The following is a 23,458-nucleotide window of genomic DNA, read 5'->3' on the forward strand; positions in this document are numbered from 1 at the left end:
GAAAAGGTACAGAAAAAGTTCTAGTAAAGTTATAACTTTATTTAGTTACTAAAAAGGTACAAAAAAGTTATGCTTTTCTGAGGTACTGAAAAATGGAGAAATCGTATTTGTTAGGTATAACTTTTTAAAGCTTCATAAACCTCTCATGTATTATGAAAAGGTATCAAAAAAAATCATAACCTAACCTTTACTGGATCTGTTGTTTAAATGAAATTCTATTTTAATAGAGTATTCCTTTGAAGTTACTATTATATATCACCTGCTTTCTTGTAGTTATTATCATATAAATAAATATTCCTTTGAAGTAACTATAATATAAATAATTTTCTTTACGTTACTATTATATGAATAAATATTTTCTTTTAGCTACTATTATATAAGTATTTTCTTGAAGTTACTATTTATCATCTAGATATTCTCTTGCACTTACTACATCAAAAATATTTTCTTGTAGTTACTATTATATAAATACTTTCTGTAGTTACTATTATTTTACAATATAATACACAATAATGCAATAAATATACTCTCATGCTGACTTTCAGGGAGTGCCCTGCATTGACTATGACTCTCTCCAGCTTTGACACTAGCATACTCACTTTTATTCTCTGGTATTCACAACTATTTCACATAACCATTCCTAAAATAATCATTAATAGAATATCTCTTGTAAAGTTACAACAAACAATCATATTAATAGTTCTTAAAAGTTGAAATGTCTCATTTGTTCTATGTGGTTGAGTTCCTCCTGGCCAAGCTGACCAAAGCACTGATTTTTGTCCTCATTGAAAACTTGATTTCTGACAGGCCACTTTTCCCATGAATCGCCTCAGCATAATCTGTTGAAAAGCAGATGGTTTAGGAAAAATAGCTAGTAACATAATTGCAACTTTATTAATTCTTTCTTCATCACTTAAAATTCTAGGAATTAATGAATATGAATGGTGAAATTATATTGGTAGCATTTTATGGTAAACTTGCTATTTATTATTCACTGACAGGCACCATTAATCAGTTCAAGTAGCTATAGCGATACTTTTGTAATTTCAGTGATATTACTACTACATAAAGAGAATTGCTGTAGAACTCTTTTCTTTTGTGCTGTTATGAAAAAGTTTTAATTCATAATTACCAATTATTGCTCAAACAATGGTCTGGTTCAAACCTTTCCCAGGTTGACCAGCTCAGTGTTGGTGAAGAACACTGACATCAAATATCTGTCGACCTGTTCCCCTTCGTCTTCCTCTGTGTAGTTTTTATGTGTTTGGGATACACATAAACCCCAGTCCCAGGTATAAGCTCCACCATCTGTCAAGATAAGGAGCAATAACACAATTTACAAAATAATATAATTTTGCAATTAAAATGAGTCTCCTAAACAAGCAGGAAGTAAACAAGAAATTAAAGACATGTTTACCTCTAATGTCTTATCTTGACACAACACAATAGCATTGTAACAGTTGATCGGATTGCTAATATATTTACAATATGTTGTAAAGAGATTCAAAATGAAAAGCTTTTCAGTTCATTGTGAGTTAATGGTATATAATATCTATATAAATGTAATAGCAAAATCTATCTAAATGTAAATACCAGTGCATTACTTATTTGTTGGCTTTGATCTGTTTTATTTTACCTTAAATACCTCCCCAACAAGAGCCGGGTTCAAAGTCAAGAGATCCACTTTGTCTCTGACCATTGGACCCAAATGACCTTGACCCTTAATTATAACCCAGTGACCATGATCTTTGGTCAGTTGACTTATTCTTTATTTCCGACCAACTTTGCTTTATAATACCATAACAAAATGTTCATCAGTAAAAAGTGTCATAAAGAAATGTTCACCAGTGAAAAGATACTAAATTTGACCTTTACCATTGATCTTGAATTAAGTCATGTCATTAAATGCTCATTCATGAAAAGCTACAAAATTTGACCTTAACCTTTGATCCAGTGACCTTGACCTATGACCTTTGGTCAGTTGATTCCTTGTTGAATTCTGATCAACTTTGCTTCATCATGTCATAATAAATTGTTAAGCAGTAAAAAGATACAAAATCTGACTTTGACCTTTGATCCAATGACTTTGACCTTCGATAAGTTGATTTCTTGTTGTATTGTGACCAACTTTGCTTCATGATGTCTTTACAAAATGTTTACCGATAATTTAAGAGCAAAAAAAAAATGTTTAATGTTAAAATCCAATATGGCTGATTAGCAGCCATTTTGATTCAGATCTGCCGAAATATTACCAAGCAGAACTAGGATGCATGGGAAATCATCATGTAAATTTTTTAAAAAACTTACACCATTTACTTCCATCAATATTGTACAAAAGAAAAAAAATGGACAGACAGACGGACAACCTGATTACTATAAGGGAACATACCCGCATCTTCGATGTGGGGCCCTAATAATTGTAGAAATCAAAATTCCAAAAGAAAGCCATTTTTATTTCAGCTTGTAACCATATAAAGGCTGTCAAATTTCAATAAGGTTAGACAAAAGACAGAGGAGTCTTCTGAGATTACAAAAGCTTAAACAAAAGATCACAAAATCAGTACCTTAAATCAATGAACTCACCTTTGTTTGATTTGTTTTCGGCACTGATTCTCTTTGCAGCAGGGGGTTGAGGGGGAGGTTCATGGACCTCTATAACAGACTCATGAGGTGGAGCTGAGAATTCTTCATCTGTTGTTTCTGCCTGTATTTTCCCCCATCAGTGTGCACAGCTCTTGTTATCATCTAGAAAAAGAGAAAATATTAGAAAAAAATGTGATTTAAAAAATTGGAATTCTCTAATTTAACTGATGTATATACTGAGCTATACATAAAGGTTTCTGTAGGGAACAGGGTAAGGACATGCAGTGTGGAAGGAGAGGGATCATGCAACTTTACTGTGGAATATTTAAAATGGCACACTTCAATTTTTGAAGAATTTTTTTTTTCCCTTTCAAGTCATAGGAATATCAAGTTATTTTAATAACACAAAACAAGAAGCATAAATATCAGTTTTATCAAGTTGAAAGAATTCAAAATTTTACTCAAAAAAAATGAAATAAAATTCAATATGTTTTCAAAGGACGTCATTAAACAATATTTGATGAAGTATGCAGAAGTTGAACAGTGCCTGCTACTTGCATGCCATTTGCTTAAAAAACATTCAGATATATCTCTTTAAATTTCCTTTTTGAAAAGTTTTTAATCTTTTTAACGATATATGAAGATTATAAAAACAACATCCATTGTACTGCTCACATTTCTATTTTAGGTACTCTTACGTTTCAATTCAAATAGGTGAAGAAAATCATAGGAAATTTAGAAATTCCAAAGCTATTTAAGATTAACAAAAAATAAGTAAGCAACCATTTAAGTAGAAATTATTCAATCTTAAAATATATTGATAGGAAATTAAGATGCATTGGCTTTTAAATTTCTGTTATTTCATGTCATGAAGGAGAAATTCCAATAATGATTTCAATATTTGTAATGTGTTTGTTAACTTTATAAAAAACGAAAAAGTGTATACTTGTACAGGAAAAATATATATTCGGCACGGGGTTTGAGTATATATTAAGCTAGAAATTAAACATCACACTGAAATATCCTTCCTTTCCCTGAAGAACAAAGAATAAACAAATATCGAAAATCTTATTATACACCGAAACGGATTCTGGTAAGTAGATCTACTTTCCGAATTGTATACAAATATAGTAGCTCAGTAAACGAAAAATGTAATCGGTACCGAAATAATCGGTGTTTTTTAACAGATAGTACTGCCATCTGCCCATCTCTAAAGATCAAACATATAAGAAAAAAATATACATCGTCTCAGTCATGGTACTGTATTTATTTAATAAATTTGATATGTTTACTCTGCGTTTTGTATTGAATCCTTTCGATGAAAATACAATTGATGGCTTACCTGAAATATTCCCTGAAATGGCGACGATCTTCCCATGATATTCCCCAGAAAACCTGGGATTCATGAAGGATTTCATCAGCAAATGCGTATATACCAAGCTCTTTCACGGACGTTCCAATGTCTTCAAGGATATGATGAAGTAGGTATCGTCTTTCCAGTTAACCAAAACACGTTCCAATATTTTGTTTACTTCTTGTGACTCGCCGGGTTAGAGTTCAAAATCTAGAGGTCGATCGAATACAAAATTTACCCGCGCGCTTTTCATTGGCCAATTTGATAAGGCTATTTATAGTCACGCGAGATTAATTTTTCGCATAGGGCGTCGCTGCAATAACGATAAAGTCCTACATCATATTAATCATAACTATTTATTGTTAAATACAAATAGTATGGACACAACCATAATAATTGAAAACAAAAAATATTCCCTTTGTAACAATAACCAAGCAGCCGTCGTAAGTTGTTTACGACAATAACGTAAAACCTTTGGAACGATTTCCGGCACCATGCTGTCGTTACAAATGTATGTCTCGAATTTGACTCTTTTTCAACGGAAACACGGGAAATCGACTTCTAATGCAATTGAGAAACTATTGCTTAAATGATTAAATACACAGGTCTTCCTTCTGAAGTAATATTTTCATTGAAATCGGCATGATTTTCTCACATGATTGGTCAAGGTAACCGTGAATATTTGTGAAAGGCATGCTCGTTGTCTTATCGGAATTTGTGTTCAGTAGGTCTAATTATTTTAATTTGATATACAGTCCTACAGCAATTAACTGCACCATATGTTTTGTTAAGACCAAAATGTATGACCAGCAAGCGATGGTCGATCTATTGTTTTCCGCTGACTGGGGTGGAGCGAGGTGTGAAAAATTTACCTGAAGTGGACCGATGATTACCTCGGGCGATGTACAGTTAGCCGGACCTATTACGTAATTGTCCAGGTGTTTCACATGGACAACTTACTTTTAAAATCAATTCACAGCAGAAAAAAAACACCATAATAAGCGGGTTCCTACCTTTGACCATATAATAATAAATGATATTTTTTTGCCTAGTTAAAGAAGGAAAAAATGGGTACATGGGGGGAAAATCTCATTATAACCGATATATATATGTAACTGGGTTCCACTGTACCAAAAATGTTCTAACTTTAAAGTTACAAAGTTTTTCACAAGAATTGGCATTGTTTTCTGAGTCCAGAAAAGGTACAAAAAGTTATACCAAAAATATTCAAAGTTTTTCACCAGCATTGCAATTATTTTCTAAGTCCAGAAAAGGTACTAAAAGTTATACCCAAAATATGCAAAGTTTTTCACCAGCATTGCAACTATTTTCTAAGTCCAAAAAAGGTACAAAAAGTTATACCAAAAATATTAAAAGTTTTTCACCAGCATTGCAATTTTTTTCTAAGTCCAGAAAAGGTACAAAAAAGTTATACCAAAAATATTCAAAGTTCTTCTCCAGCAGTTCAATTATTTTCTAAGTCCAGAAAAGGTACTAAAAGTTATACAAGAATTTTTTTAAGTCCAGAAAAGTTACAAAAAGGTACACTAGTAAAGTTTAAGTTTAAATTAAGGTATCGAAAAGTTATAACTTTTTTGTACCTTTTATCAGGAGTACAAAAAAGTTACTGAAAAGTTACGAAAAAGTTATACCTATTTGTAACTTATTTCGGTATGGGTCTGTTCAAACCTATGTCCTTAAGAAATATATACACAACTTCCAGCTGGGTAGTTTTCCTATCAGTTTTATTCAGAAATCCCTCATGTTTCAAACCCTTATGACTTTTATTTTGGATCAGTTGAACCTGTTTTTTAGGTTTGATAAAAGTCATTGACACTGATAAGAACAATCCTGTCTTACTCTTAATGAGTCTGTTCTTCATACACATGTTTAAAGTCAGACACAAGAATGCTGACATTAGCTTTACACTACAACGACATTATATTCTACTGTTAAATCAACGTGTCATCATTAGCATTAGATATCAGCCACGACCAGATGATACGCTGAAGTCAATCCAACAACATCACAAAAGACATTTGGCGTCTGGGAAATGAGCCGGTTACTATAGCAACATCCAATGATATTATTTGAAAATAAGCATTGTTGGACTGGACCCAATACTTATACAGAATTATACAAGGTACAGGAATTACCACAATGTTATTATGATGCATCGGAGAAAGCCCTGTATATTAGGTAACTGCAAAAGCATTGCCAAGACAATTGGAATGAAGGTGTTAATCCCCTAATGAATGTCTTGCAAAATGCGCACATTTCATTACACAACCAAGTAAATCTATTTTTTCCCCATCAACAATAAGTAAAAGTATCTTAACCAAACAAACCGTTGCTATTATTAATTACAGTGATATAAAGTGTGTTTTATTCATCAACTGTCAAAAGGTGTGTTTGTTTCTCGTCCACTTCACTTAATAAGTACATCTGTACAATTGTCTTTTCCTAATGATTATGAGACCAACACAAGTGATAGGCTGAATACAGCAGAGATGTCCTAGGCTGTATATGTACCTGTATTTGGATTTTGCTGTAAGATTCCCTGTAGAAAGGTTTTACTCTCGGAGTTGGTGCTTGGAGAGTCCATACTGAGCAGTGCTTCTGCTGCCGCTTGTCTGCCATGTTTGGTCTGCTGCTCACAAGCGTCCACTGGAAAATATAAACCATTAAGTTTTTATTATCACCTGATTTACTTTTAATTTTTGTAAATTTTAAAAACTTTTTCAGCACCTGGCAAATCAGCTCTGCTGAAAATTTGTTCCGACATCAAAGTCAAGAACACAAATGAAAATTTTTAACAATGAAAATTTAACATAAAAGAATAACGAAATTGACATGTACAATAACTGCTGATATATCTAGCATATATATATCAAATCACCCCAGGAATCTATAATATCTTTAAATATACAACATACAATCCAGCTTATTGTCACAGGTGAGACAGATCAGAAAGAAAACTTCCTGTTGTATGAAGAAAAGAAAAAAACTTATTCAGAAACTGATCATGAAGTGTCTGAAATATAAAACAATGTTCTTCTGTGCACACATGAAGCATAAAAAATTTGATATGATTTTAATGAATCAGTTTCTGCATAGAGATTAAAAGAAACAAGTGAATGTACTTCAGCAAAGTGTGAAACGCTGTCAACAGGGCCATACATGATAACCCAGGGGTCACCTTCAACGCGGATGTGTTGGACAAAATCCAAAATTGGAAGTAACCTATATCTATATATAATACTACAGGATCATGCAGACTTATAAAATGGAATTCTTTGTAAATAGGAGAGTATGGTGTAGTACAATGGTGACATTAGCCAGCATACCATGCCAGGAGTACTGTGTGTGATTCATTTGTTGACTGTGTTAAATAAATATTATAACTACAGACCAAGGACAGTATTTCGACAATGAAACGTCTAAAAATACTCTGAACTATAAACAGGTTTTGGAAATCTTTTCATAGGATCTTGACTATAATAAAACCAAATTTTTCTCTGTTGATATAAGGAATAATATGTTCAGAAAGAGTAATTATCCCTTTTATTTTTTTGTGCAAACTGAATTTTTTGTACTTGCTGATCTCAATTCAAGTGTCCCAAATGTTACTAGCAACTATTTTCTGCTTGTTTGAGAATCTGAAATCTCCCAGACCTTATGCTAATTAGAGACATTCAATGGAGCTTGAAACCTTGTGTTAACTTTAGACATTTCTTTTTTAAATTTCTGGTAAAGTTAAGTTTATGTATTTCTTTTCTTGAAAACCAAGAGATTTATTTTTCTTTTAGAAAATTCTCGCTTTTAAGATTGTCAAAATGAAGGCAAAGTTTTGTTTCTAACTACGGTAATCTGTCTATATGGACACACCTAGCTGTGTAGGTATCTAATATCTAGGGAAGTGTTTGATCCCCACAGATCATACCAACGTACTGTAGTTACCATAGCCCTTATATATACACACCATACCTATATATAACATACCAGACAGCTATATATCAATCATACATTCTAAATATTCATATATATACAATGTCAATACTTAAATCATTAATATTTATGTGAATTATAAATTGTGATTAGCAGGAAAGGTTAAGAGTTTAAAATGTTCAGTTAAAATACATGAATAGATAGATGTGTACAGGAATCACCTGCTGGGCCCCTATTGGTAAATCTGTAAATACTAATTACTATTTACAAACCAAATCATATTCAAATTTACACCTTAATAAATGCATATTTTAATCAATATTTATTATACCAGCTGCAAATACATAAGATTTGTTCATGATGATCAAACTTTGGTTACAGATTTGCATAACAAATAAAATCTATCAACAGAATTACTCCGAAAGTCACATTTGAACCTTACCAAATCAAAGACTTGCATTGGCAAGTCCAGTTTATATATGTAGGGGTGTCCAGTTTATATATGTAGGGGTGTCCAGTTTATATATATGTAGGGGTGTCCAGTTTATATATGTAGGGGTGTCCAGTTTATATATGTAGAGGTGAAAGAATTGCTCATGTTCATCAAACTCGGGTCAGATAATCATTTACGGATATATTTATCTAAGGAATAAGGATTGTTTAGATTGATCCATTAAATAAGAATTGTCCTATCCTGTTATCAAACTCCGGTCACAGAAATAGGTACACCTGTACTGATCTATCAATCGTTGCCTTTGATCTTCAATATTTGATAAACAAATGTTTGACACATGATGTAATTTCAAATCTGCATACAAAAGTAATCTGAAACCATTAGTACTACAACTACCTTTAGTTTTGCCTCCAGAACTATATTTAGTTTTGCCTCCAGAACTATATTAAGTGTTGCCTGTATACAGTGATCAATCCTAATCGGGTTAAGGAACTGAATCTAAATCCGGAAAGTGTCTTCATTGCAAAAATCAGACATCCTTTTGAACACCTTACCCCAATCCCACATCTAGTTGAAACAAATACATGTAGTAGGAACCAAGTTAACTTTTGCATTTATATTTTATGACCAATCTGGTTTTGAAAATACATTGTAGATAATATTGACTGAGTAAGTGCTAGTGATCTGTGAATGGTATAACGTGTAGGCCTGATACTAGGCCCCTGTGGTGAGCTAAACAGATGCTGGTGTTTATCCCCACCTACATCCCCCTCCACCCCACCCACACACACACCGACCACTAAAACACAAGTTGTATACTTGTTACTGGAGGTACTACCTTCTGACCTCCTCTGTGAAGCATAGAATGAATAGAACACAAAATAAACAGAACCAGTATGACAATCAAATGTTTCAACAACTTTCTCTAGCCGTGTCCTCAATTTTTGCATTAGCTCTCATTTTTATCAGAGGATGTGTCACTACAATGCATTCCAAACAGCATGATCCCTTTGTTCTTCAAGAAAAAGTATGTCGTGGTGATGTTTTGAACATGTGCCATGCTCACATAAATCCTAAAGTTAAGTGACATGTCCTCTGATTTTCATTTCCCCTTCATTCATTGGATAATTCGGAGAATGTATCGTATCATTATTTACAGTGACAAGACAGCATGTAATAACCGTGTAATCTGACTGAAGGAGGAACAGTATCCTCCTGGCCTTGACGTCCCTCATAGTATCTTTCTCAGACAGCCTCCCCATTTCATCAGTCTCCCTTGTCATATGATCGCGACTGCAGGTTTATATTAAGAAACCTTGACCTCTTTTTATTTAGGTCAATATACCGTAACATATTATAGTCACCCTTAATTCCTAATTATAATTCTCGATAGGTAAAATGTGATCAAATATGATCACATATTTTGCTGACCGTTGACTTATTAATTTATTGACCCCTACCAGTAAGGTTTGACCCTTAACCCCAGTACTATAAGTAAAGGTAGTACTAATTGACCCCGTAACAAAATGTATAGAGATTTCGGAGCCATAATGACCTGGAATGAGGAGTGACAGCTGTTATCTATAACAGCATGTTTGGCTGTGATCATCAGTTTCTCTCCCCCCTCCCCTGTACCCGACCATTAACTACTAGTCTCCACCCCCAGGAATACTAACATCTTGTAGACAGTGACTAAACGCTACCAGCTTCACACACAATCCAACATCAACATAGCCCCATGGCCAGATACCTAAATAAATGCTGATGATTTACACACAACAACACAAAGCCTACATCGTTATTGATGAATACTACACATTGTTATGAGGTTTATATGGAGACCAATTGTAGCTCGTTATCACGACCCATTGTACAGCAGCATTGCCAGCAATTTCTTAACACACGACATCTAACCAGACAAAACCGCCTCATGACATGGATTTTATCAATCTAAGCAAAAAGAAAATCATAGATGTCTGAAAAACAGTGTAGTTACATGTTATTGATGAGCGTAAATGAGAGTAATAATTTGTGGATGTTGTAGGGAGGGCAGAGTTTGTGTGGCAGCACCTTGATTCATTTACTACACACAACACTGGGGGTGTGGGATGTATAATACCAGTTAACACAGGGGGAGCTGGGGGGCTCCTCTACACTACCATCCATCACAGTCATTAGCATGAAACTGTCGGGACAATGTGGGACTGATCTAAACTATCATAATCTGATATGTAACACACAGTTAATGATTCAACATATACCCAGAGTCTGTTAACAGTGACCTCTAAATCACCTAGAGTTGACCAGCCAACATGCACATTAACACAATATGCCATTAACAAAAATTTGCATAAATATGTGATGAGCGAGTATATGGCCTTACCCTACAGAATTACAGTCCTGCTAGCTTCTGTCCTAAGTGATAATTGACCAGAGGGTCAGAAGGACCTAAATAACCACCTGATGGAAATTATTACCTGCTGACTAATGGTTTCAATACACAACTGAGGTAAATACTGCATTCTCAGGTATATCTTCACAGTATTGTAGCAGAGAAATATTTCTATTTCAAAGTTGTTTAACCTGCTGCTGTGCCATGGCTCACTCAAGACCTACCAGTAAACTTCAATGTAATATATAATAGTCATACACGATGCAACCTAGTGAGCTCTCTATATAACAGTCTTACGTGTAAGGTCAATGTGACCTAGTGAGCTTTCTAGTATTACCAGTAAACTTCAATGTAACCTGGTGAGCTCTCTAGTACTACCAGTAAGTTCAATTTAGCCTGGTATATTACATAACTACAAATACAAAGAACACACTTGTTCCTAGTAAGAAACGATCAGTTATCTGTAGAGTAGAATATTTGTTTTACTGTTTCAAGCGTACAGATTGCAGACATCACGTTAGTGATAACACTATATATGGGATCTGTGGACAGACCAATTATTGTCTAAAAAAGGTTTCCAAAATAACAGTATCTATGTGACAACTGTTTTTACCAACAAGCACGCACTTCCTGTAGCAACAAATACGTGTAAAGGAGAGAAGGGATATCGTAATATTTATAGCTTGATGTAAAACTGTAGATGAAAAGTAATATATATATCCTGTCTGCCATTGTAGTGGGAGGGGGATGAGCGGGAATGAAGAGTGAGTTTGATGTGTGCTGTATTGACAGTATCACAGGTTGTATCTGGTGTAACACTGGCGAGACACAGATAATGCCCCTGCAACTGACAGTGTGTGAAAGTCGGCCTAGATTAGTAGATAATTGCCCATTTGTAAAGATGTTTAGAATGTGTAAGTTTAGTAGTCAATGATGCTTCACCAAGCCTGGGGCAGTGCCAAGAACTTTGCCACTGCAGGTCAACAAAACACATATATAGGACTGCTGTGTTCCTGTTATCCACCTTCACAGTCAACATATACCACTTGTATTTTACCTTCAACTCTTAATATCACAGTAAATAAGTTGGGGCAGTCGTTATGGACTAGGAGAGTGTGATTTCAGTTTGCCGTGCTGAAGTTGTGACCCCAATGCCAATTCCTCAACAAAACTAGCATTTGACATATAAAGCTGTTCAGATTTCTGTGAAGATAATCATGTAAATGATCAAATCAACACACTATTTTTCCCATAAAAGCATTTTCTGAGCTACATGGAAGAATATCCTAATGATGACAACAGCTGTCAAAAGTGAAGGTCAATGAAGGAAAGGTGTGCTACTATGGTAACATGTGAATGCTGATCAAGGCATATCATTGCAGGAACATAAGAGCGATCTCAAGGGAGTGAAGCGAGTCCAGTCAATCTGTAGACTGCACTTTGTAAAGTCACAGCCCATGAGGGGGACAAAACATCAAACAGGCTTACACCAGTAAAGTTTGGGAGGAAACCTAAGTTCTGACACTTTTATACTGTAAGATGTAAACCACAGCCAACCCTGGGAATGTTGAGGATTGATAGCGATCGGGAACCACCTATATCTGAAGGGCCGACAAATTAAAGGACAAGCCTTTATTTTCAAACAGAATGGCAATATTTACTACTTGACTTCAAAACATTCTCCAAATGTTACATATGAGGTAGTACATTTGGGAAAGCTGATGGGAGGTGGCAGAGGCTGCAACAACACAAACAGTCTGCGCTATGTCAATTACAGGCAAACTGTGCAGGCAAATCCTTTCAGTGGCTTTGAAGACAGAGCACCTGTTTTGGTGTGAAGTTTTACCCCAAGTGTCTTCAAAGGTTCTTGAAGACCCAGACAATAACCAGACGCTCTGATGCAAATTATACTACAACTCTAACAGAGAACAACCATACATATAACACAGGCCAGCTTCCTCATTGGTGTAGTTCCCATTTTCAAATTCGCTATTTTCCTCAATTACTTGTTTCATTGTCTGTTTCATATCCCAAATTTAATTTGATTCATATATGGAGACTTGTGCGATAAAACTCCATCTAGGCCGACACATGTTAATTACCATATATGAAAGAAATAAAAGGCTTTGTCTAGCACTTCCTTTTGAACCTGCATAATGGATTAATATGGCATTTGTGATATCTATAGGAAACAGAAATTCTATTATCAACTGCTCTTTATAACCCTACATCTGTCTAGTTTCTAAGGCACATTACTCCATAAAAGGAGATTATGTTTTTTCAAGTAACATTACATAACGTGTCTTTTTCAATTCACTTTTGAAAAGTCTAGTGTAACAAAAATGTACAGTTCTTATTCTGAAACCAATGTCTATTTTCTAAACCCACCAACAAATCTACAATATCATCAATAATTTCCTCAAAGAAAAAACCAACTGTTGTTCATAAAATCATTTTGGACGTCCTGCTAATACCAAAAGGTTCTAACACTGATAGGCTTCTGTTCCCGAATCCATTGATATGGAAAGCACAGCTTCATTTTCTGCTATTTGAAAACATATTATCAAACATGACAGAAGATTTTTCATCCAATTTTTGTGGGTGATTGTTCTCCAACAAATACGATAATTTCTTGATTATCTTAATTATTTTGTAACCAGATATACATGATACCGTATTTTACAATGATCTCCAAATTTTACATCATGATAATTATGTATAATGACAGAGACAGTATTTGACAATGACCTTGTAGTGTTACATGAAGATAATGACTACTTTCTACATGTGTTGTACATGTACTGGGTTCTACCTTGAGATAGCGGTGGGGTACAGGTGGGGTACTACGGCAGCAGGAGATATGACCTGTCATCTCAGGTGATATGTTATATGTAAGGACAACTTGTACACACATCATTAACAACAATAATCAGACACAGTTAGTGTATCACTAGATCATGTCAAGATTTCTATCTATCAACCAGAACCAGGATCTAAATTCAATAATGTCTTCCTCACAGCCTGCAGGCTTTCTAATGACTAGCAGGCCTAGGCAGCAGGCCGGTCACTGTGGGAGCTGTACACACACACACAAGTAGTGATACATGTAACACATTAGTGGGTTCCCCTTCCTGCAGCTAGCTATGTCACCTTGTTAGAATTAGCATGATGAGGGGCATGCTTGATTGGAGTGACAGGCAATGATGGGGGTATGTACATGGAACCAATGAGGGAAGAGCAGGGTATCAGCTGGGAGGAAAGGGACTGGACATGCTGCACACTATAATAACATCTATAAAGATTCAATCAAGATATGATGAATACAGGTCACAATTAATACCACACAGGAATCTATTATACATCTCATATTGTTTTGATTCAATGGTGGGGTCTAGAGTGGTGGGAGGATACACATCGTCAAGGAAACAAACAGTGTTGAATGGTGTCGTTGTGGAGGTAAAGTGAAGGGCCTCCCCAACGAGTCACTAGCGCTCCTTTGGCACCTTACCATCTCCTCATGTGAGCGACATTGATCACAGACCCATTCACATGTGTTTGTGTTCATTTTTTTTCTATACTGTTTTCTAGCATACAAGTCAAACTTTCTCACACAGTACTTGTCCGGCGCTCTACCCAGACTAACCCAGAACGTCACAACAGGTTTATTTCACTTGCATATTTTTGAGACAGCTTACATAATAACTATATCTGTGCAACAGCATCTTCTCCCCATACCCTTTTTTTTGTACTTTTCTTTTGCATTCCTTGCAGACAAAAAATTTCAACAAATGTTTCATCAAAGCAAGAAAACTCAATCATCCCGTAGATATCACTTGACGCGTAATATTTTACGTCAAAACAATGTGTACCATACAAACAAGTTTTTTTTGGGTCCAATCTCAAAAACAGTCAACTGCCAATTCCTGATTACCCGCGAGAATGCTCCGTATATAAAATCTGGTGGTGTAGGTCTGTGATAAGTGTGAGCTACACAGCTCTGTACAAGGTCGGTAATAAACTAGTATTACCTAATACTACAGGTTCTAGTTTTTGAGGAAAAAACATTTATTTATCGGAGGTATATTTCAGGACTGATCACGACTCCCCAGGCTAACAAGTGGCGCTTTATCACTGATCTGCTGCAGCACCATAAAACACTTCCAGAAGGAGACAGGTCACTCATCATGGCTATTTATCATCGGGAAATCCTCTGCACCATCTCCATGCTTTTGGCAAAAAAAAAATCTAGTAGCATATTAAACCCAAATTTTTGCCTTAATTATCGATTGTGTATGATGATAATTTCTCTGAAATCATCAAAATATAATCAAAGAGGTTTTGAATATCGTTAGAGATTTGTATGGTAGGACATCTGTGCACTTGAAATTGATATCAATTCCTCATCAGCTTTGAGAATCTCGAGAAGTCTCTGCTGGGGGCAATTCATCTGCCGTCTTAAATTCAATATCAGCACTTTACAAATTTGAACACATGAAGTATAAATGGTAGTTTGTGTTTGCGGTGTGCTATCGATTCTTTGAATAGGTACGGTATAACATTCAGCTAACTTACAAACAGATCACTTACACTGGTACTACACAGTAAATTTACGTCATATACTTCCAGGAAATTGTTACATTTTATAGTTTGAATATTTCGACTAGATAAAATCATAGTATTTTTGTTTTGAACATTTGTTTTAAGGTAGCACTTCAATGAAATAATGAACTTTACAGTATTTTATCAACTTATAAAAGCAATATCCAGTTAAATTAATGAGTTTTAAGTTAAGGGATTTGACCACATTCCGTACTGGATTGAGTAAAGTACACATTTGATTTGTGTGTAAGCTGTAGAACAGTTTATAAGTACAATACTTCTCACGGAGATGTACTTCCTAAACAGTGTTTTGTCTCCTCACGGTTTAATCTCTTGCTACAAATGAGCACTGAAAGTACACACTGTGAACTACAAACTGTAAAACTTATTTGGGGAAGCCACCATGCGCTAGCACTGACGTCTCCTCAATATAAAAGTACACACACACTTTCACATTCTCCACACTTGGTACATCAATGAGCCCCCATCTTGTCATTTATTTTCGGAAGGTACAATGCCTCTTTTGTACAACTCCAGCCACATAAAAGACCCAATTGGAATTCTTGAAGGAAAATTGACATTTACATCGGCCAGCGGTACCGGTAATAAAAATGTCTGAGAGATCACTAGAGGCAGGCAATATTATAGTTTGGAGTTTGACAGAAGTAATACACAACATTGTTTTCCCTCATACAGTCACATTCATCAGGAGTCCAGAAACCTTGACGTGCCCTATTTATGGTTTGTATTAGCGGTTACCAGCACAACCTGCCGACAAAACAAACAGGAATGTACTGCATTAGGCCTTTATCATTAATAGGAGAGAAATTGAAACAAAATGTTGTGCAACAGGCCTCAGGGATTCTTCCTGTGCAACAGTAGTGATAAGGAGCTGTCATTTCTCCTGCTGATAAAGAGTAATGATGCCATTCCATTGATCTTGTCAGTATAAACAACAACTCCCCCTACCAGCTAGCTCGTGAACTCCTGCTCACTTCCACCTGATGGCTAGAGAAAACAAGAGGAAATGACCCTTGGCATTCCTGGCAAGGCTGTGAAATCTCTCCCATATATCTGTCACCCACCCACACTGACCATAACCTGGTGATTTATGACCTTGTCCTTCCACAGACCATGTACAGCTCTATCACACACTGACTGGTCGCCATTACCTGATGGACAATTAATTAGGTGTTCAGTGTGAGGTAGAGAATAACTTTGTCTGCCATGGTGGTGGCGACTGTAACCTGGTGACCTGGAGCCTCAATACAGTGTCTAATCTCACCACTTCCTGATGGCCACTAATTGGTCAAGTTAGGCTGTAGCACCGGTTTATTACTAGCCCACTACATCTATTGCCACCAAAGTGGCACATCACAGTAGAGGCCGCTCATGCCACATGATAAAGCAATATTTATACATGGCATAGTTCAGCCTCATGGAACAGCTGCCTGTCACTTCGACCACTGATCTTGATGTAGCTACTGTGATAGATCACCCCCAGCCAGGTAGCGTATCCGCCTCCCTCCTATTTGTTGTAGTATCTTATATATCTATCATCCCGATTACCTGTCCTACGCTATCACCTGCCCACGCTACCTCCTTCTCAACTTAGTGGTACCGGACAAGTGTTTACCTTCAGGGGACTTTGTAAGCCTAACTGAACATACTTTTTTATTCCTACAGCGGCCACTTGCTTGTTATGATAACAACAACACATCACTTTGTTGACGAGTACAAGTCACATGGTGCTGACAAAATCTACCCCACTGAAACTGTGGAGAAATCAGCAGAACTTTGAATAAATTGTTCTGAATCAATGTAAATATATATATATACACAGCTAAAAGTGCGAATATGAATAAAAAAAATCCTTAAATGAGATATTTGCCAGTGACAGTTAATGCATGTGCATAACATGTGTATTAAATAGCGGACATGAAACATCAAAGAACAGTTAGATTTATGAAGACATATAACTACCTCACGACATGACACAATAAATGACAAGGTTACATGTTTACACACAAGGTAGAAATAATAGTCTGGTCAGATAATACAGTGGTAATTACTGCCCCCCCCCCCCCCTCCCCCCTCTTCCTGGAAGGAAAGGACCTTATGTTCCTGACTGTGGTACAGTACATCTTACTGTATAAACAAAGCTGTAATTAGCAGTGAAATCTGCCAAGATACTGAGCATCTATTAGGCAATCATCACTGTTTGTTTGTTTTCCCTGTAGACTGACCATCCTGCTGTCCCTAGTCCCTAGTGATACTATACACCATCTATGTGCTGGTCAGTTTTCCCTGTAAACTGACCATCCTGCTGTCCCTAGTGATACTATACACCATCTATGTGCTGGTCAGTTTTCCCTGTAGACTGACCATCCTGCTGCTGTCCCTAGTGATTCCATACACTATATCAACGTGCTTGTCAGTTTTAATCTAGTCTACTGGTCAGCTTAAACCTAGTCTACTGGTCAGCTTTAATCTAGTCTACTGGTCAGCTTAAATCTAGTCTACTGGTCAGCTTAAATCTAGTCTACTCATCCGTTTTAATCTAGTCTACTGGTCAGCTTAAATCTAGTCTACTGGTCAGCTTTAATCTAGTCTACTGGTCAGCTTTAATCTAGTCTACTCATCAGTTTTAATCTAGTCTACTGGTCAGCTTAAATCTAGTCTACTGGTCAGCTTTAATCTAGTCTACTCGTCAGTTTTAATCTAGTCTACTGGTCAGCTTTAATCTAGTCTACTGGTCAGCTTTAATCACCTATCATCATTGCTTTGGTACTACAAAGTATGTTTCCTATTATTTCACCATTAGCAACTTGATACACAGCGGTGCCCCAACAACAAATTGATTCATTCTCAACATTCTGATATAGATACCAAGAGATCGGAGACATGTACAAAATGTGATGTACAATTCTTTTATAGTTCCTTTTTAAATAAACTGTTAGAAAAGCATGACAAGGTCACATTTAACACCAATTATCTGACGCATATTTTTGTCGGTAAATACTTTTCAGTTTATCCTGTACTCTTGCTGAACTAGGTGGCTTCCTGACAGTAGAGTACACGGAGAGTCCAATTTCTATTTACATATGTTTGTTCATGCTAATATTTGCTGGAGAATGTAAGCATATTATTATCTGGCAGCGTTTTCTGTGGACATGCATGTACACACTTGATTGTATTTTGCTTCAAACAAATTTGTAGTTATAATCAAGTAAATCAAGTTTTGAATTTGATACAGTCTTCACACATGACAATAATATCTCTATTATTTTTGTTAAGTTCATGTTATTTTATGCAAGTGATTTGTTGATTTTTATTTTTATTTTTTTGATAATTTGTCACCTGTGTTGTTTGTTTAGTTTTTATGTGTATTAATTTTAATATTAATAAAGTATACGTTTACTACTTATGATAATTGCTTAGGGAAATACGTGGTCAATAGAATAATATTTCAAAACCTTATATATCAAACCACAAAATGTTAATGACCCGTTCCAGACACGACCTAGTGTCATTATCCACAAGATCACATCCCTATAAAATATCTCATTCTGGTTCTGGCCAGCATTAAACAATACCCAACATTTAACTTACAAAGCACATAGATAATGATGGAACAGATTAGATTGTATCAGACAACACGTTAAAGCAGGCCCACAAATGGCCAGACCCAAGATAGGCCGGTCTATTTTAATTGTTTTCGTATGTAAATTCTGACCTACTGTATTAGGAGAACAATAGGTACGTACAGTGATAGTTTACCCGCTCCGTTACAGTACATTGATACTCTGTATGCATAAATGCATAACTTTGATATATTGATTTTCCTTCAATGCAAATTTTATTGAATGCAAATTTTGATTTCAATAACATGTAGATGAAATATGGGCCAAATAGACAGAAAATGTCTGTATAGTATCTTGAATATTCTGTACGGGCAGGCATGATTTCATTTTAATTACCAAAACATCGTTATCTTAATCATTTAACATATGCTCTACTGCTGTATCAAATCGACGAATCGTCTTTTTTCCTCGTCAGCCGTTGTCAGGCAGGATAGGGATTTACATCAGGCAGTAGTATACAGACTGGGGAACGTTAAGTCGCTGTTTTACATATCAGGTTAAACAGCTGCTGTAGATACAGGTTTGGATTTTCCTGACATCATTGATATTCTCTAATGTGTACACAAATAATCTGTGAACGTAAAAAACTCAATTTATAAAAAATAAAAAATAATAACATTTGTTTCCTTTAATTTTGTTATTAAATATATAAAAATGAGTTGAAATGCACCTGACTTGATAGGTTAAACTTACCACGTTAATAAGTCAACATCTAAATATCCGGAAGTTGATATCTATCTTTTCCTGTTAGGCTGTCTGCTACAAAATCGTAGTCGCCTAATTTCTGCTAAGCCATTAAAATTTGGCTGTGAACAGGAAGTACATACAAGTACAGAAAAATAAAAACCACAACAAGACATTTCATATCTTGTGTGAAACATTGGAACCCCACGACCCCTTCAACCTATGGGAACTGACCTAAATCACTAGGATGTGGAGAGTCTATTGTCAGCAATCAGGGGGGAAGGGTTAACCTAATATAGATACCATTATCAGGAACCTAAAATAACCTAATCTGAGAATTGTATTCCACGTTTAAGTGTCAATTAGCTATTAAAGGAAATGTTGGTATTATATATTAAGGTCAATGCAACCCAGCTTTCTGTAGATAAAACAGTAGAGCTATTATAGAAGAACAACATCATGTTTTTTATTTATAAAAAACATAAAAATAATCATGCATGTAAGAAAATACATTTGCCTGTTAACATTTCTGCTAGCTGGTAACAGTGGGTTTGTTTATGTGATCACTGAGGAGACAGACATTGTTAAATTATATTACATGTAGTCCACATATATACTACAGGCCAATCGGCTGTGATCACTCCACACAGTTCAATCAATATTATCTCCAGCTTTCCGCCACCACCATATTTGATGTGGAGCAAATCTATTTTTAAGTCCTTTTAGACTTGCCGATATTGTATTTCCTGTTTTGCAAGGTGGTTTAGGTATAAGTTAGAAGAGACAAATATGGCTGGCTTTGGAGCCTTTTGTTCTGGTGGCAGCTGTCCTTAGCTATTGACTGGCTCATGTAACAGTAGAATAAGCCATGGAGGAGTTTACACTGTTGGCCAACTAGCCATCAAGAATAGGAGGTTGACATGAGAGGCCACTGATGAGGAAATAGGAATGCTACCCATATTGTGACCCTGACAATACCGAGGAAGTACAATAATAACCTACCTTTGATATAATTTTATCACTATTTTGATGTAAATAAGAACTCTATAGACATGTATACACGTCACTGATTGGTAGAGCAAAAAAATAAAGACATCAATTTAATCCTACATGCAAGTAAAATAAAATCTATCTATTTTTTTCTATACAAGATACAATGCTGAAGGCGAAAAATATGATTTGTCCAAATAAAAGTAAATATTTGTTTTACATTTTTTTTTTAATTGATATAATTAAACTTTAAGGATTTAAAAGGAACGACTTCCTTTTTAAATAGTCGAATGTGGGAGACGAATGAGCTGTACCAGGTCAGGTGTGTTAAAGTGTGATACGACCATCTGCTCTATGGTAATGAGTACAGACCCACTGTCCTCAGGTGGTTTCTGGGAGATCCTGTCTCCCCTTTTGTACAGCTTAAATCACCTAGAATAGTGGTATAACTACACAACCTGCCAGCCATCTAAATCNTTTCCGTTCTTATTTATTTCATTTTTTTTTCAACTGATTTCCTTATTATCAGCAAATACTTCCTCATTATTACAAGTAAGCATTTCCTTACACTAGTAAGCATTTCCTTACACCAATGGTAATTTTCTTATGTAGGTTTGCCTTTATGCGAAACTAAAAAATTCCTGATATTTCTGAAAAATATAGGCCTTTAAGTTTGATCAAGAATATTTGATCCAGTTTTGATATTTTCTCTGCCTGTATGACTAGCTGACATTGCAGGGTACATGCTACTTGTGATTTGTATTACAGTAATATATAATCAGTACCACAGGTATGGTCAGTATAATCAATAATAAAGGTATATGATCTATATTGTATACTATATGGTCAATACCACAGTCCACAGGTATGGTCAATATAATCAATACCACAGTCCACAGGTATGGTCAATATAATCAATACCACAGTCCACAGGTATGGTCAATATAATCAATACCACAGTCCACAGGTATAGTCAATATAATCAATACCACAGTCCACAAGTATAGTCAATATAATCAATACCACAGTCCACAGGTATGGTTAATATAATCAATACCACAGTCCACAGGTATAGTCAATATAATCAATACAACAGTCCACAGGTATAGTCAATATAATCAATACCACAGTCCACAGTTATAGTTAATATAATCAGTACCACAGTCCACAGATATGGTCAATATAATCAATACCACAGTCCATAGGTATGGTCAATATAATCAATACCACAGTCCATAGGTATGGTCAATATAATCAATACCACAGGCCACAGGTATGGTCAATATAATCAATACCTGTGGACTGTGGTATTGATTATATTCACCATACCTGTGGACTGTGGTATTGATTATATTGACTATACGTGTGGACTGTGGTATTGATTATATTAACCATCCCTGTGGACTGTGGTATTGATTATATTGACAATACCTGTGGACTGTGGGATTGATTATATTGACTATACTTGTGGCCTGTGGGATTGATTATATTGACCATACCTGTGGACTGGTATTGATTATATTGACAATACCTGTGGACTGTGGGATTGATTATATTGACTATACTTGTGGCCTGTGGTATTGATTATATTGACCATACCTGTGGACTGTGGTATAGTCAATATAATCAATACCACAGTCCACAGGTATGGTCAATATAATCAATACCACAGGCCACAAGTATAGTCAATATAATCAATACCACAGTCCACAGGTATGGTCAATATAATCAATACCACAGTCCACAAGTATAGTCAATATTGACCTTAAACATCTGCATCATAAACTCCTTTATGCTGCTACTATATAAACTGGCTTACACTACTACTACTACATCAGAGACACAATTTACCATGCCATAATCTACTGACCGTATAAACTACCAGTATCAATCATTTCAATCTTGTGTGATATAATATTAAAGTGGTGTAATATCAGGAAACAGAGTCGGTAAGAATCAACTAAATACACAGCACACAGCCTGAATCTTATCTCGTTTCAGTATCCAACCTTCAACTTGCTACCCTATAGCCAATATCTGTATTATTACACATTTGTCTGTGATAAGATAACAGGAAGACATCCCATATGGCAAGGCAATGCCTGATAACAACCCACTTTAAATAGTCTCGCTTGCCTTTACTAAATCAAATGTCATATATAATCTACATGTTTATGTGTGAATGACAATTTTAATCATACATTTTATCGCTATATTCTGCTTCTTTCTCGACTCAATTTAATAAATGAAACTATGGCATTGTGGAAATGTCCTGTTTGAAGGTTTTTTGAGTAAGTGGTAGAGGTATTTTTATAGCAACAGATGTAACTTGAATGTTGCTAAGATAACATTTTTGGCAAAACAGCTGATAAAACACTTCCGGAATAATTCGTATCAGACGTATAGAGGTACTTGTATGGACAAGTAAATGTTGGTTGAATGTCTGACATCATGCTTTTATTATATCATCATGTCCTATTATTCAAAATGCCACAGATTTTTTCTATAGATTATTTAACAATATTAGCAATTGTGTATTATGATATTTTGTACCTATAAAATAAATCTTCTTCCTTTTAGTTGCGGAACAAAACTCCTTGAACAACATGTTAAAACATATTGTCATATCCTTGAAATGAAAATTTTATAAACTTCCTTATGTACCTACTTTAGGGTTTAATCCCTTGCTAAAAAGTGAAATCAATCTTGTGACCCACTTAAACAGTTTCCAAATTGTTTTATGCAAACGATTGTGCAAGTCATGCATATGAATGTTTTGCCATTCTTTCCACAAGACTGGTTTTAAATGA

At 35.4% G+C, this 23,458-nt stretch overlaps 1 protein-coding gene and 1 long non-coding RNA gene across 7 annotated transcripts in view; both read right to left on the reverse strand.

The window, feature by feature from the left end:
• The window catches only part of LOC110449677 (ETS-related transcription factor Elf-4-like), a 169,405-nt gene that overhangs the window by 22,511 nt on the left and 123,436 nt on the right, over positions 1-23,458 (reverse strand). For all 6 annotated transcript variants that reach the window (XM_021496693.1, XM_021496690.1, XM_021496691.1 and 3 more), the window contains one exon: positions 6,470-6,604. In XM_021496693.1, the coding sequence (XP_021352368.1) occupies positions 6,470-6,604 (135 nt within the window). The remainder of the gene's footprint in view (positions 1-6,469; positions 6,605-23,458) is intronic.
• LOC110449678 lies at positions 161-5,354 on the reverse strand. The gene is made up of 4 exons (XR_002462875.1): positions 3,926-5,354; positions 2,584-2,745; positions 1,133-1,308; positions 161-839 (listed from the first exon to the last, which is right to left on the reverse strand). It is a non-coding gene; the product is annotated as an uncharacterized LOC110449678 (long non-coding RNA).

The sequence above is a fragment of the Mizuhopecten yessoensis genome, unplaced genomic scaffold, assembly GCF_002113885.1.
Source record: "Mizuhopecten yessoensis strain PY_sf001 unplaced genomic scaffold, ASM211388v2 scaffold4783, whole genome shotgun sequence".
Taxonomy (NCBI): domain Eukaryota; kingdom Metazoa; phylum Mollusca; class Bivalvia; order Pectinida; family Pectinidae; genus Mizuhopecten; species Mizuhopecten yessoensis.